The sequence below is a fragment of the Harpia harpyja genome, chromosome 1 (genome assembly GCF_026419915.1).
Source record: "Harpia harpyja isolate bHarHar1 chromosome 1, bHarHar1 primary haplotype, whole genome shotgun sequence".
Classification (NCBI taxonomy): Eukaryota; Metazoa; Chordata; class Aves; order Accipitriformes; family Accipitridae; genus Harpia; species Harpia harpyja.
In genome coordinates this window covers 108,777,183-108,790,082 of record NC_068940.1, presented here as the reverse complement: position 1 = coordinate 108,790,082, position 12,900 = coordinate 108,777,183, and the positions used below count along the sequence as shown (strand labels likewise).

The 12,900-nt window shown below is 46.6% G+C and overlaps 1 protein-coding gene across 13 annotated transcripts; it reads left to right on the top strand.

Moving 5' to 3' along the window:
• The first annotated feature begins 3,076 nt into the window (after positions 1-3,076).
• LOC128151893 (zinc finger protein 436-like) lies at positions 3,077-12,270 on the top strand. 13 transcript variants are annotated; one of them, XM_052809752.1, is made up of 6 exons: positions 3,088-3,131; positions 4,154-4,244; positions 4,547-4,804; positions 5,984-6,104; positions 7,986-8,099; positions 8,324-12,270. In XM_052809752.1, the coding sequence occupies exons 3-6, from the start codon at positions 4,562-4,564 to the stop codon at positions 8,854-8,856; spliced, it is 1,011 nt and encodes a 336-aa protein (XP_052665712.1). In that variant the 5' UTR covers positions 3,088-3,131; positions 4,154-4,244; positions 4,547-4,561; the 3' UTR covers positions 8,857-12,270. The 13 variants fall into 13 exon arrangements, with proteins under 13 accessions (XP_052665658.1, XP_052665648.1, XP_052665712.1 ...); XM_052809767.1 differs by having other exon boundaries at positions 3,091-3,127; XM_052809783.1 differs by having other exon boundaries at positions 3,098-3,127; positions 4,550-4,804.
• The last annotated feature ends 630 nt before the right edge of the window (positions 12,271-12,900 follow it).

Sequence of the window (12,900 nt, the reverse complement as noted above, 5' to 3'; positions counted from 1 at the left end):
CTCAGTATTAAAACCTCCCATCTTATTTACTTTGTCTGTCCGTTAGCGTGACATGGCTGTAGACTTGGAGGGATACTCTTAAGAGGCTTCCTTAATTGAAAGACTCTGAAATCTATCTGTTTCAGTGCACGATGAACACACAAAGAGGGACCCTCCAGCAGATTGCTTTGAAAGCACTGCGTGTGACTCAGAGGTACCAGGAAGACCTGCAGAGAAGTTTTCCAAGGATCCTAGCCCCACAGTGACATGGGACAGTCAGTGGAATTCAGAAATGATGGAAACAAACACCACCGGGAATGGCCTTGGGGGTGGTGCTCGGTATGACCAAGGGTTTGGTGAGCACTTAGATTTCTTTAGCACTCAGGAAAACAGCGTTGGAAAGAGACCATGCGCGTACAACAAATGTGAGCAAAATTCCACCCAGCAGGAACATCTTCAGTCTCCCCAGGGAGCCCGAGAAGGGGAGACATTTCCAGGCCCCACATGTGAGAAGAATCTCAATGAAAGGGTGTTCCATCTGCTGCACTCGCAGCCGTGTGGTCTGGGTGAGAAAGACATCAGCCAGGGGGCTGCTCCTGCCTCCTGCGAGGGGCTGCCTGCGGGGCCACAGCTGGTGGCCCGCACTGAGCGTGGACAAAACCCTGCGGGCGGAACCAGGCTTCGTGACCACAATGGCCTCGGCAGAGAGGAGCAGCCGTCTGCAGAAAGCGAGGAGAACTTCCCTGCAGAAAACCCATTATCCAGCCCCTGCTGGGATCACCCGCAGGACAAATCGGAGGACTGCACCAGGTGCAGGCGGCACTTTGCGCCCAGGGGCAGCCTGGCAAGCCAGCAGCAGAGCCAGGGCAGGGGCAAGTCCTACATTTGCAGTGACTGTGGGAAAAGCTTCGTTTGCCATTCGTGGCTCGTTAGACACCAGATGACTCACACGGGAGAGAGGCCGTACAAGTGCTCTGAGTGTGACAAAAGCTACAGGAGAAAGGATTATCTTCTAAACCACCAGCGCCGGCATTCGGGAGAGGGGCTCTTCCAGTGCCCCCTCTGCAGGAAAAGATTTGTGCTCAGGAGGAGTTTCATGAAACATCAGGAAAGTCACGTGCAAGAAACACATTTGACGTTGGCCAGTTGGCCCTGCACAGAGATTAGGGGGTCTGTAATGCACTCCATATAGAAAATCCCGTCCATCCAACAGTTTTGCAGCCTCCTTGGCCGTCACCCTTGCTGGGCAGGAGGCAGGGCCGTGGCAGGATCCCCCAGCTCTGTGCTGGACCGTGGCAGGAGGAGGAGGAGGCTGTTGAACAGCCATCCTGAGGCCCCTCCCAGGCACAGGGAGAAGGTTGGGGGGTTATTTTCCACAGACCGCATTGGAACAGTCTGCAGAGCTGTTTCACAGCTTTCATTGGAGCCTGTAGCTGTTGGGGACGTGTTGGAACTGTGTAGGAAGTCTGCAGCGCTCAGAGTTACTGCTAGCCACGAATCCACACAGGAGAGAAATCACATTGACACACGGAACAATTGCTAATGCTTCAGGCTGGAGAATAATCTGAAATGTTGTCCCTAGGCTGCTGGGAGTCCAGAGTCCAGGGACTGGGCTGAAAACAAGTGAGTTAAAGTTACTAATTGTCCACCAAAGCAGTGAAACAGTGTCAGGAAACACCCACTCGTGTGAAATGCTTTGGGAAAGGAAGTGTTGACCCTGTGGGTGCTTGAAAGCAGCCTCTTCAGGAAGTGGCAACTAGACAAAGGGGAGCAGAGCCCGAGAGGCACCTTGTTCCCACAGTTAAATCACGGAGCTCGTGGGGCTTCATGCTGCTGAACCCTGAGAGAGGATTCCTGAAGGCTGGGGTCTTCACCTGGAGTTGTAGAATGACCAGGGAGCCTGGAGTATGGTTTTAATTTTGCATAGCCTTAAAGTTGTGTTGCACTTACTTTACCACATTGTTACAGGTCTTCTGGTTTTGTTCCATTTTCTGAATCCTATGAAAACAGAACATTTAGATGCTCGTTGAACATTCTCCTTCAGAAATGGTATTTTTGCTCATATTCAGTGTCTCTTAAGGGGGAGAGCGCTGTTGAGAGTCTGACATGTTGTGTCACTGCAAGGACACAATTCATTCCTTTTAGTAATAAAAGAGCCTGGATATATCATCTGTCGCCTTGTTGTCGATGGTGTTGAGCCTCGTGGAAAAAAAATACAGAAGCAGCAGCACTGGCTGAGTCAGGCAAGAGCCCATTGTGGTTCAGGGCTCCTTCACTGTCAGACAGTCGTGACAGATTTTATTAAACAGCCTTTTTTACGTGCGTGTTTCTGCTTAAGTTTTCTTTGATGCTTTTTTGTTGGCTGGAAGTTTCTCTTTCTTTTTTTTTAATTAAAATTGTTCAAGAAATGCCAGGGGGAGGAGGAAAGATGAGCGAGGTTGAAGCAAGAGGAGAAACTCGGGGTCTGCCGTCCCCCGGTTCCCTGTTCTCCAGGCAAGTCTTTGCTTTAGAAGAGGTGGCAATAACCGACAGCACCGGAGGGGTTTCCCTCCGGCCTGGGGTCAGCCCGCCCTCCGGGCCGGGGCATCCCCCTTTCCTGCCGCCGGTCCTCTGTCAGGAGGGCCCGGGCCTGCACCCCCGCCCCCTGCGGGCAGCCGGACCCGGGCCTTTGCGGCGGACCCGCTTCCCGGGAGCTCCCCCCGTCCCCCCCGCGCGTTTGCCGGCGCCTCAGCGCCCCGTTCTCCCGGCCAGGCCCCGCCGCGGCTCCGCCGTTGCTATGACGACGAGGAGAAGGCGCGGGCTCTCCTAATGGCTCCCGCCTCCCTTCCCGTGAGGTGGCGCTCGCCTCTTCCAATCAGCGTCTTGTTGCTTCCTTTTGCTGGCCAATGGGAACGAACGTGTCTGCCCAACCCTCCTCGTGGAGGCCGCCGCGCCGCACGTGCCCGTGGTGACTGGCTGCCGCCGGGCCGCGCGCGCCAACGGGAGGGCGGGGGCCAAGCGGCGGCCGGCCAATAGCGAGGGGAAATCGTCCGGCCCGCCCCGCCCAGGGCTGGCGGCGCGTGGCGGCCGGCGTCCCGCCCGATTGGCTGTTGCCCGGGCGAAGGGGCGGGGCGTGGGGCAGTACGGAGGAAGATGGCGGCCCGGCGTGGTCGGTGAGCGGCCCCGGGGGGGGGGGGGTCTGACCGTCCCGCGGGGCTCGGGGCCTCCCGGGGAGACAGGGGTGTCCCCTGGGCCGCCGGAGAGGCCTGTGTCCCGCTGCGGTTCCCCGGGCGCTGGAACGGGCTGTGCAGGTCACCGGGGCCCATCGTACGGGACGTGGGGCCGGGTCCTGCCTCACCCCACGGTCCCGCGGCTGAGGGCTGCGGGGGTAAGGCGCAGGGACTGGGGGGATGCGGAGGGGATGGCAGCAGGGCTGCTGCTGCTCTCGGGTGAAGGGAGGGGTGCCCGGTTTTCCTCCAGTGTCAGCTTAACAGAGCTCGGGGGTCGGCCCTGGGGGAAGTAACGACCTCCTCCTGCCCCGCCGGACACTGGTGGGTGGGAGTGGGGAGTGAGTGGGGTCCACAGCAGGGCTCCACGTTGGCAGAATGCCCTGGGGCAGAGGTGCCCGATTTCCTTCTACGTTCGATACCAGAATGGGTCGTGAACCGTAAACATTCCCAAAAGTGCAGTGTGATGGCAAGAGCAGTTGCAAACGTTAGGTCTGGGTCATGCTTGTTTCCAGAAACCTTCCCCGTGTGCTCTGCAGAGCCCTTTCTCTTCCTGGGTTCTTTTTGCGGGTGCGTGCCCTGACGATTGCTATCACCATCCCTTTCTAGCAGTACCTCTTTGTGGTTTTCTCCTCTTTTCAATGTACCTGTCCACGGATCTCCTCTCTGACTGGCATCCCTGAGACTCGCCTCCTCCAGCACACGGCCAATACGATGGGGGAGTCCTTGTTCAAACCCCACGTATAAACCCAGGTCTTCATTTTCTGGAAGTTATTTGGCTATCACTCTTTTGTTGCTGCCTTCTGAATAACTGTATAATAAGCTTTGTTGTGGAGCGTGGGAGGATTCCTCACGGATACGCTAATTAATGAAGTGCATATATATGTGTATATAGCGGAAGTTACTTTAAATGTAAGTTTGCATAGTAATGGCCCATTAAGCTGATTTTAAAGATTTTTGCCTTCCAGATTGTATGCTGTCACTTTGAAGCGGGGAAGTCGCGTGCTGTGAAAGGGGGACCTGGCTCCTCCACTCCGTGTGCTGCACACATCAGCTGTGGTGAGCTCTGTGTCTCTGGCAGTGAAGTTCAGCACCGTGTTTCACTTCTTCACGACCTCAGCTCTCTCTGTCTTTCAAAAACATGCTTTGTCTTGAGACGTTTAGGCCCGTTTAATACTAAAATTGATTAGAAACTGTTTAAACCCTCCTCCTGGCACATTATTTCTTGATTTGTTCCTGCTTCCTATTTTACGATGGTTTATTGCTCAGCGCTGAACTGCCAAAATGCCACCAGCGGGGTGTACAAGAACAGTACCGTTACTTTCTATGGCTTTCCTTTACAAAATAAACCTCTCTTGAAGCAGTGGATCCAGAACATGGGCCGGGACATGGGAACACCGTCCAAGCATCAGCGACTGTGTTCGAAGCATTTTGAGGACAGTTCTTTTGAAATTGACCCCTTAAAAATTAGAAAAAACAGACGTCTGCTGAAAGAAGCTGTTCCCAAAAAATTCGTTTTGGGGGAAGATGGAAACTGGCTCGTTGGCACACCCCGAAGTTTCTGTGGCGGGATAAATAATAAAACTCGAAAACGAATCCGGAACCCTGAGCACTTGAGGGTAATTAAGATGTTTGCTATTGTATTTACTTCCCTTAAATTAAAGGAACATTTGCATGTAAAGTACTTCAAGGAAGCAGCAGTAGGTGAAACGTGCTACACGGCAGTAAAATGTTGCCAGTGACGCAGCGGGTTTCATTTTTCTCCCTGATATTGCAGAGTGTGGAGGTGGCACTGGGAGGTTGGTGAATGGGGAAATAAAGGCATTTTGGTGCTCTTTGTGCTTGAATTCCAATTTTGTGCCTAAATGTTAGGGAGAAAATCTGTTTGTTGGAAATGCAGTCCCTGTTCATGCTGTAAAATGGATTCACTCCCTGCAGACCTGTATTTGTACATGACAGTCCTCATGCTTGGAAAAATTTCCTTGAGTCACTGAGATGATTTGTTGGTGGCACAGTGCCTACGGTGTGGGTGTTTGGGGCTGAGACAAAGGCTTAACTTCTGCTCAACCTTCTCCCCTGTGTATTTAATTTGGATTGTGATCCCATCTAGTGACAAATTAATGAAACTTAATTATTTCTCTTGGCAGCAGACTTGTACAATTGAGTTTATACATGATGCAAGCTGCAAAACGTCTGAACCAGTGAGATGTGCATTAGATTGCAAGGCAAATTAAAACATATTCAAAGGCAAGCACGTACAAACATGGTACTCTGTAGATATAAAGTACAGATACAAAGTATGGACATATACATTGCAAAAAATGCAGCATTCATCTCTCAGTATTTGTAGGGCTTGACTTTTTGTTTGTGTTAACTTTTATTATTAGGGAAGAACTCTCACAGCCAGATCTGACAGACTGTGGCACTGCCTCAGGGCTTATTTAAAATGCACTCCAGAGTATTTTCTGGTTTTCAGTGAAAGGAAGAGCCAAATTCCTTGATGGGGCTGGGTATCGATGGTGACCACAGATTTCTTTTACCGCTCTAATTTTTGATTCAGTTGTTCCAAAAAGTCATTGTTTCAGTTGAGTCACATAATTTTTAAGTAATTTTACTCATTCTGAGCTACATACAGTAGAAGATTTATATACAAAGTCCTTAGTATGCTGGTTGTATGTAACATGGGCATTGCTAGAAACAGTTGGCCGGTGACTGCTTGTTTAATACTGTTTGAAAAAGAGGACTTTCGAGGATGTACGACTCTCCAACGGTGCTGACGATTGAACACTTTGTTTTAGGTCCCTGGGACATTTGATAATGCTGCAGCGCGGGAGGGGAAGGACTTGGAAGACTGGCAGAAAGAGCTTTACAAGAAAGTGATAAAGGAGAATTATGAATCTTTAACCACATTGGGTAAAGGTTAGTTTTCCCTTTCTCACTGAAGGCTAACAGATCTGTGCTGTTTCTGGCCTGGCACTTCTCTAACAGTCACTCCCTAAATCCCTTGATTTCTAGTGGATTAATCTTTAGATACTTCTGAATCTTTGTGAGAGACGATAAGCTCCACAATCTTTCCTTTAAAGACTGAAGGACAGTCACTTCTCTAAAGCTTCAACACTGCTGCCTCCCTGCGCTCTGTTGATGTCAGATACTCAAGCTGTGCGTGTAGGTGATACCTTGTCTGCATGATACGGGTGGAATAATGGAGAGTGAAAGGCTCTCCCTGACAGAGGGGTTTAGGATCTCTGACGGTGCCCCAGTAATGCATGTGCTAACTAAAACAAGAACAAAGGAGGGTGCAAAAGGTTTAGATGCACAGGCTACGGAGCTGCAATGATGTACGGTATCGTGAATCCTGTGGACTTGTTAATTATAGTTAAGTTTGATACTGGAGCAGGTTGCCCAGAGAAGTTGTGGATGCCCCATCGTTGGAGGTGTTCGAGGCCAGGTTGGATGGGGCTTTGAGCAACCTGGTCTAGTGGAAGGTGTCCCTGCCCATGGCAGGGGCGTTGGAACTAGGTCATCCTTAAGGTCCCTTCCAGCCCAAACCATTCTAGGATTCTAGTTGTGAGTATTTTCATTATCCCCAAATCCTGATGTGTGTGTTGGTTTTTGTGATTCAGTAAAGAGTGTTGAACTATTTTGATGCAGAAATGTTAAATAACAGAAATGATGCGCTGGAAAATTAAGTTTTGGTTGTTGGTTTTAAGTGCCCAACTACACGTTTGTTTGAAGTTTTTTTTGTTGTTTTTTTTTTTTTTTTTTAATGTGAAGGTAAGAGCTTCCACTGGCTCTTTGGCTTTCAGGTGATTCCTTGGATTAATAGAAGAAGAACCTATGGCAATTAGGGGCTAAAAGTGCCTTTACTTGTCCTCTGGACTGGAGGAACAGAAGCGCTGTGAACCCCAGGAGCCTCAGTTGTCACATACTCTAGTTTGTGCTTTCTGACACTCTGCAGTTCTGTTTAAGAAACGCTGATTTAGCCTAACCTCATTCTGTTGCTACTGATCACTTTCAAATTTGAAATTAAACGAAATAATGAGGCAATGTAATTCCACTTTTTTTTTTATTCTTTACATGCCTTCTATTTTTTTTACAGTAGAAAAGCTAGAGTCTGCAGACAGCTGCCTCTATTTTTTGTACAGCTCTGATCTGTTAAAAAAGTATGTGCTGTGCATTGCATGAGGAGGGATTAGCTGGGGGAAAATAAGTTCATGTATCAGAAAGCCAGTCAGGACTGAATCATAACATACAGCACCAGACAGCTGAATTAGGCTGCAATCAATTCAAGACCTTCCACTTTTGAACATTTAACTTTTCAACCTTTTGGATATAATTTCTGGAATATTTAAAAAATTGGAAGACAAATATTGCCTGCCTGCTTTGCAGCCACCGTCTCTAGATGCCAGAGCAGCTGCATTTGCTGTCACCTCCTCATCAGACCTTTCCCCGGAGTAAAAGAGATGTGCTTTTAGACAGTGGGTTATGCAGGTATTTGCTAGAAAAAGGCATCACAGTCTTTTCTTATAGTTCTAGGAACAACTAGAAAAATGTTGTTCTTTGAGAAAGCAAAAGGCAGTATTCTTCATGTAAATTAACAAAAATGAGTCACGTTACAAAACAAGGGCATAAGTGAACTACAGGGCTCAGAGACTTAAAGTGAACAGGCTGACAAAAAGCTATCTTCAGGACTGGTCTTTCTGCAACATATCCTTTGTCTGCCTAAGTAGGTTAGGAAATATCTTTGTAATAATGGGAAAAAAATCCGAGGAAAATAATAACCATCATTTCCATGTTCAGTTCCTTGTGCAGACTATGCTGTTCCCAAAAGCAATATCCAGCCAAAAGAAGTGCTGCATGTCAAGGATCAGCAGGATTTTGAGGAAAAGGCGATTCCTGCAAGTCTTGGCGCAGGTGCGTGGTGGCCTGAGACTCATCAGAAATTAAACTGGCAACACGTTGAAACTGCATGGGCTTGTAGGATTAGAGGGAGGGGGTATTCTAGTGCACCCCTGCTTTTTTACCCAAAACCTTTTCTTTGTACGGATGTAACCATGGTGAATCAGGAATTGTTTTTCTTTGGAGGTTTATGTTGTACCACGTCACTAAAGGGAACGTTTGGAATCTTTCTGTTCCAGGCTGTGGTGGTACTGTGATCAGATCCGAGTTGCAGAGTCACTCAAAGAGTACAGAAAATACAGAACTGCATGGATCATTCTCAGGAGGATCCCGAGACCTGACTTGCCAAATTTCAGACAAGGGGGTAACATCTGAGAGTCATCAGAATTCAGCAACACATCAGGCAAATCCAACGGGAAACAGAAGAGGTAACAGCTCTTTTGAGGAAGGAGAACCTAATGAATTCAAAGAGATTTTTTTTTATCAGCAAACCCATACAGGAGAAAGGCTGTATCTGTGTACAGAGTGTCAGAAGACTTTTAAATTGAAAATTGGACTTCTAAAACATAAGCAAATTCACACTAAAAAGAATCAGGTATCATCATATATCTGCACAGACTGCGGTAGAAACTTTGGTCGCCATGCGGACTTGATTCGCCACCAGAGAACTCACACAGGGGAGAGGCCTTACAAGTGTACAGAATGTGAAAAAAGTTTTATGGAAAAACCGAGACTCACTAATCACTTGCGAACTCATAACATACACATGTAATTGGTGTGCCAAAAGCTTTCCTGGGATAGATTTTTTTTTTTCATTCAGTTGTCAAAAAATCCCTCTCCATCCGGAGATGATGGCTTACAGTCATACATCGATTATAGGAGAAGCTTTAGGATAAGACAGTTTTACTAAACTGAATCAAATTCAGGCATGAAAGGCATCTGGTTGGTGCCGGCCTAACAGTCATTGATTAGGACCTGATTTTAATTAGAGGCTAGATGATTCATATCTGGGAGGAGGACTTGTATAGAGCAGTGCTGACTGTACAAAAAGCATTATTAAAAAACTCCTCTGGTGCACCGGACAGCACGTGCTAGAGAATGTCCGTATTAATGCAGAAAAATGCTGGAAGTTTTTCAGGTATGAGAAGACTGAGGAAATGTCACGATCAGAACAGGATTGTCCACAGAGCTATAAGCAGGAAATGGAGCTTCTAAGAGCGTAGGTTAAGGTGAATGGTTGGGTTTGATGTAAAAATAGCAACAAAAAAAAGTTAGTTCAGCAGTTACAGTCATAGGACAGTAGTGGTGGCAGTGAAAGCGCTGTCACATGGAAATAATGACCAGAATCAGTTACCTCAAACATCTATTTACTGGGGGTTTAATTTCTGAGACTCTGAAAAAGAGCTTGGGTGCATTCTTAACATATGTGCAAGGTATAGGTAACGTTATAAGCTAAAAAGAAAGCAGTGGCTTCAGCGGCAGGGACAAGATCAGCATACCGGAGGGGAGTCCTGCAGAGACAGCATTTATAGATCACGCATCTTCTCTCCACAGGCTGGTGATACTCAGCATTTTTGCTTATTCCAGTTGAGTGCAAAGATTAAAAAAATTGTGTTGCCTCCTGTTCAAGCACCTGCTTTGCAGTGAGCCCGTGAGTGAAGTCGATGTCCTCAGCTTCCTGGGAGGAGAAGTAGAGCAAGAAAAAGCTGGTGCTGTAGTGGAGTTTGATAAGTTCTGAAAGGGATTGGGGGAATACACTTGGCCCCAAGGGATCCCTGCCCATCCCAAATATGGCAGTAATGTCCAGAAAACTCTTTTATCCCTGGCTTCTCATTATTTCTTTCTCATAATTGCCCTGGGGACAGCTTTTGTTTTATTCTTCTCCCGTGCAGCTTAATGCCTTAGTGGTCACAAGTACACTGTGTGCTCCTGAATGAGGATTCTTTGGAGCAAGGTGATTCCTTGTGGAGCAAATCCTGTAAAACACTATCCTACCAAAACTGCAGTTCCCTCTGTGAAACAGTCGAAGAACACTTGAATAGCAGGGCTGAGTCTGGCATGTGGTCACACACCTGCAGTGGTTCATTCAGGAGCTGCTGAAAGTAAATCTTGGATGAAAGACCTCGCTCTGCCTCCTTCCCCCACTTGCAAGCACAGAGCTAAGGAGCATCCGACCAGGCAGCAGCGGTCACTTAAATCTGAGATTTTGTTTGCACTGAAATAGAAATAATCACCTTGTTTAGATGTTTAAGTGGAGACAGATTAAATGGACTTAGAGATGGAAAGCCACGCAGGCAGTGTAGCTCCCCAAAATGACGACAGTGTAGCGTTTCACTTGCTCAAAATGCTGAGCGAAGCTTAAACAACAAAATTAAGCAAACATGTTGGAAGTGGTTCAGTAATAAAACTAGGTGTCTCCCACGTGAGAAGCATCGAAGGGCTAGCTCCTCAGGTTAGCAGCGGGCAGGGTGAGGGCGAACAGCTACAGGAGTTGTGATTGCTGTAATGCATATTCAGTGGTCCTGTTTTTACAGTAAAAGTTCCAATGTGCAGGGGAAATCCAGAGTCGGACCCTATTGAAATGACTTGTGTCCTGAGAAATAAGTGACAGAAGAACTGAGAAGAGATGTTGTATCTATGATTTGGTGAAAACTTTTGCATCAGTTTTCTTTTGCCTCTAAGCAGAAGGGCTCTGGTGTGGCAGGTGGATTTCTCCCAACATCCTGACCCTCTCACCTGAAACTCGGAGCACACGTGGGGAGAAATGCAACTTCTTACGGCATCTCACTGCACCGGCTTGGTGAGGTGTTCTCTGCTTAAAGAGTGCGGAGATGTTAATCCAGCTTAAAAAAAGATAAGCTTTGTTGGTTTTGTTTTTAATATAGACCCTCCTTCCTGTTCCACTAATGGTGGTAGGAATTTTGCCTTGATTGAGCCTCGGCTTAGCCCAGAATGATTAAACAAATAGTTTATGTGCGAGAGTAATTGTTCCCTCTACATGTTGCTGTTACACTTTATAAAGTTAAAAAATAGTTATTTTTGAAGCTGTATTTAAACATTGTGTTTCCAGTCTCCATGGAAAAATAACACTAAAATGTAAAACATTAAAGATTTATGCCCAGTGGTAAGGGATGTGAAACATTAATGCACAGAGGTTACTGGGGGCATTTCTGTTCCTTCTATACCCAAGGAGCAATTCACTGTAGAGCAAAGCAGCCCGTTTTCAAGAAGACCTGAGAGGTATGATGCCCTCCTGTGGGTCCCCTTTTACTGGGCAGGGCATCTCATCAGGTATCTTGTGTTCTGATGCAGCATTGTCCCCCTTGTCACCATAACTAAATAACCTGCACGATGAATGTGCTGCTTAAATTTAAAAAGAAAAAAAAAAAGTAGCATAAGGTAAGCATCAGAAAGCACGGCAAGATAAAACAGTTATTCCAGTCCAAAGCTCAGGCTAAGGGAGAACAGGAGAAACGTGACTGAAGTGAGGTAAAAACTGGGTAACTGTCACTTGGTATCTGCTGGGGTACTTGGGATGTTGAGGTGGGTAACAAGTAGAAGGGTTGTAGAAACTGGCCATTCCTTGCCCGAGTCTTTTCCCAGGAACGCGCATGGGAATTGTGAGATTCTCTGAATTCCTCTCTAGGAAATTCTATTCTTTTGTGCAGGGAGAGTAAGAGTTTTTCATGGACAATGTAAGATACCTAAGCTGAGAATCCATGTGCTTGCCTTGAGAAATAATGTTCCTGCATTCGGAAATACAAACAAATGCATAAAATCTTTGGTTTGTGCAGTCAGAGGAAAAAAGCCAGATCTTTAGCAAGATAGGTTTTCTTTAAAGAGAATTTGCAACACATTTATTTATTTATTTTTAAAAAGCTTTAGGTCATGTTTAATCTGCAAATGTTAAACTCGCCCTGCCATGTACCACCTTGTCAGGAGCAGCGGTAACAGAAACATGTCTGAGAATAAAGCATTTTTAGTTTTAAGAGCCCCTACATTCTCTAACCGGTAGAAACAAGGTCAGGATGTGGCATGTGAGGCTTTTCTGCCCTTTCTCTTTTAATTAGGCTTTATGGATTGCCGTCTGAAGTGTCCTCTCCCATTCTGTTCTCTGCAATTTGCAAATTGAGAGGTCTGGCATTTCATGATTAATGTTTATAAAAGATTATTTCTTTTTAAAGTTTCTCTGTACTTGTCTCTCTCATCCTGATGAGAAGGTGAAGGGTCTCATCTTGCATGTTCGATTGGTGCCTTGTGAGCTGCCGGTGCTGCCAATAAAGACAAACTACAGCAACTGAGGTCTTGTACAAGCACTTTCTGGGAGGAGATTGTCTTCCCTTCTCGATGTGGCTTTTTAGTAAAAGCAATCAAAAAAAGAAGCCCTTTCCCAGAAAACTCCATCTGCTTTTGCATGGGTTTGGCCTTATCATGTTTATTATGCATAATTTTTCTTGTCTTCTCCTTTTCTTTCCTCCTTTTCTTTCCTCCTTTTCTTTCCTCCTTTTCTTTCCTCCTTTTCTTTCCTCCTTTTCTTTCCTCCTTTTCTTTCCTCCTTTTCTTTCCTCCTTTTCTTTCCTCCTTTTCTTTCCTCCTTTTCTTTCCTCCTTTTCTTTCCTCCTTTTCTTTCCTCCTTTTCTTTCCTCCTTTTCTTTCCTCCTTTTCTTTCCTCCTTTTCTTTCCTCCTTTTCTTTCCTCCTTTTCTTTCCTCCTTTTCTTTCCTCCTTTTCTTTCCTCCTTTTCTTTCCTCCTTTTCATCATATCCCATCCCATCCCAAGCGGATCCAGGCTGTGCCCACGCGTTGCATACCCCAGG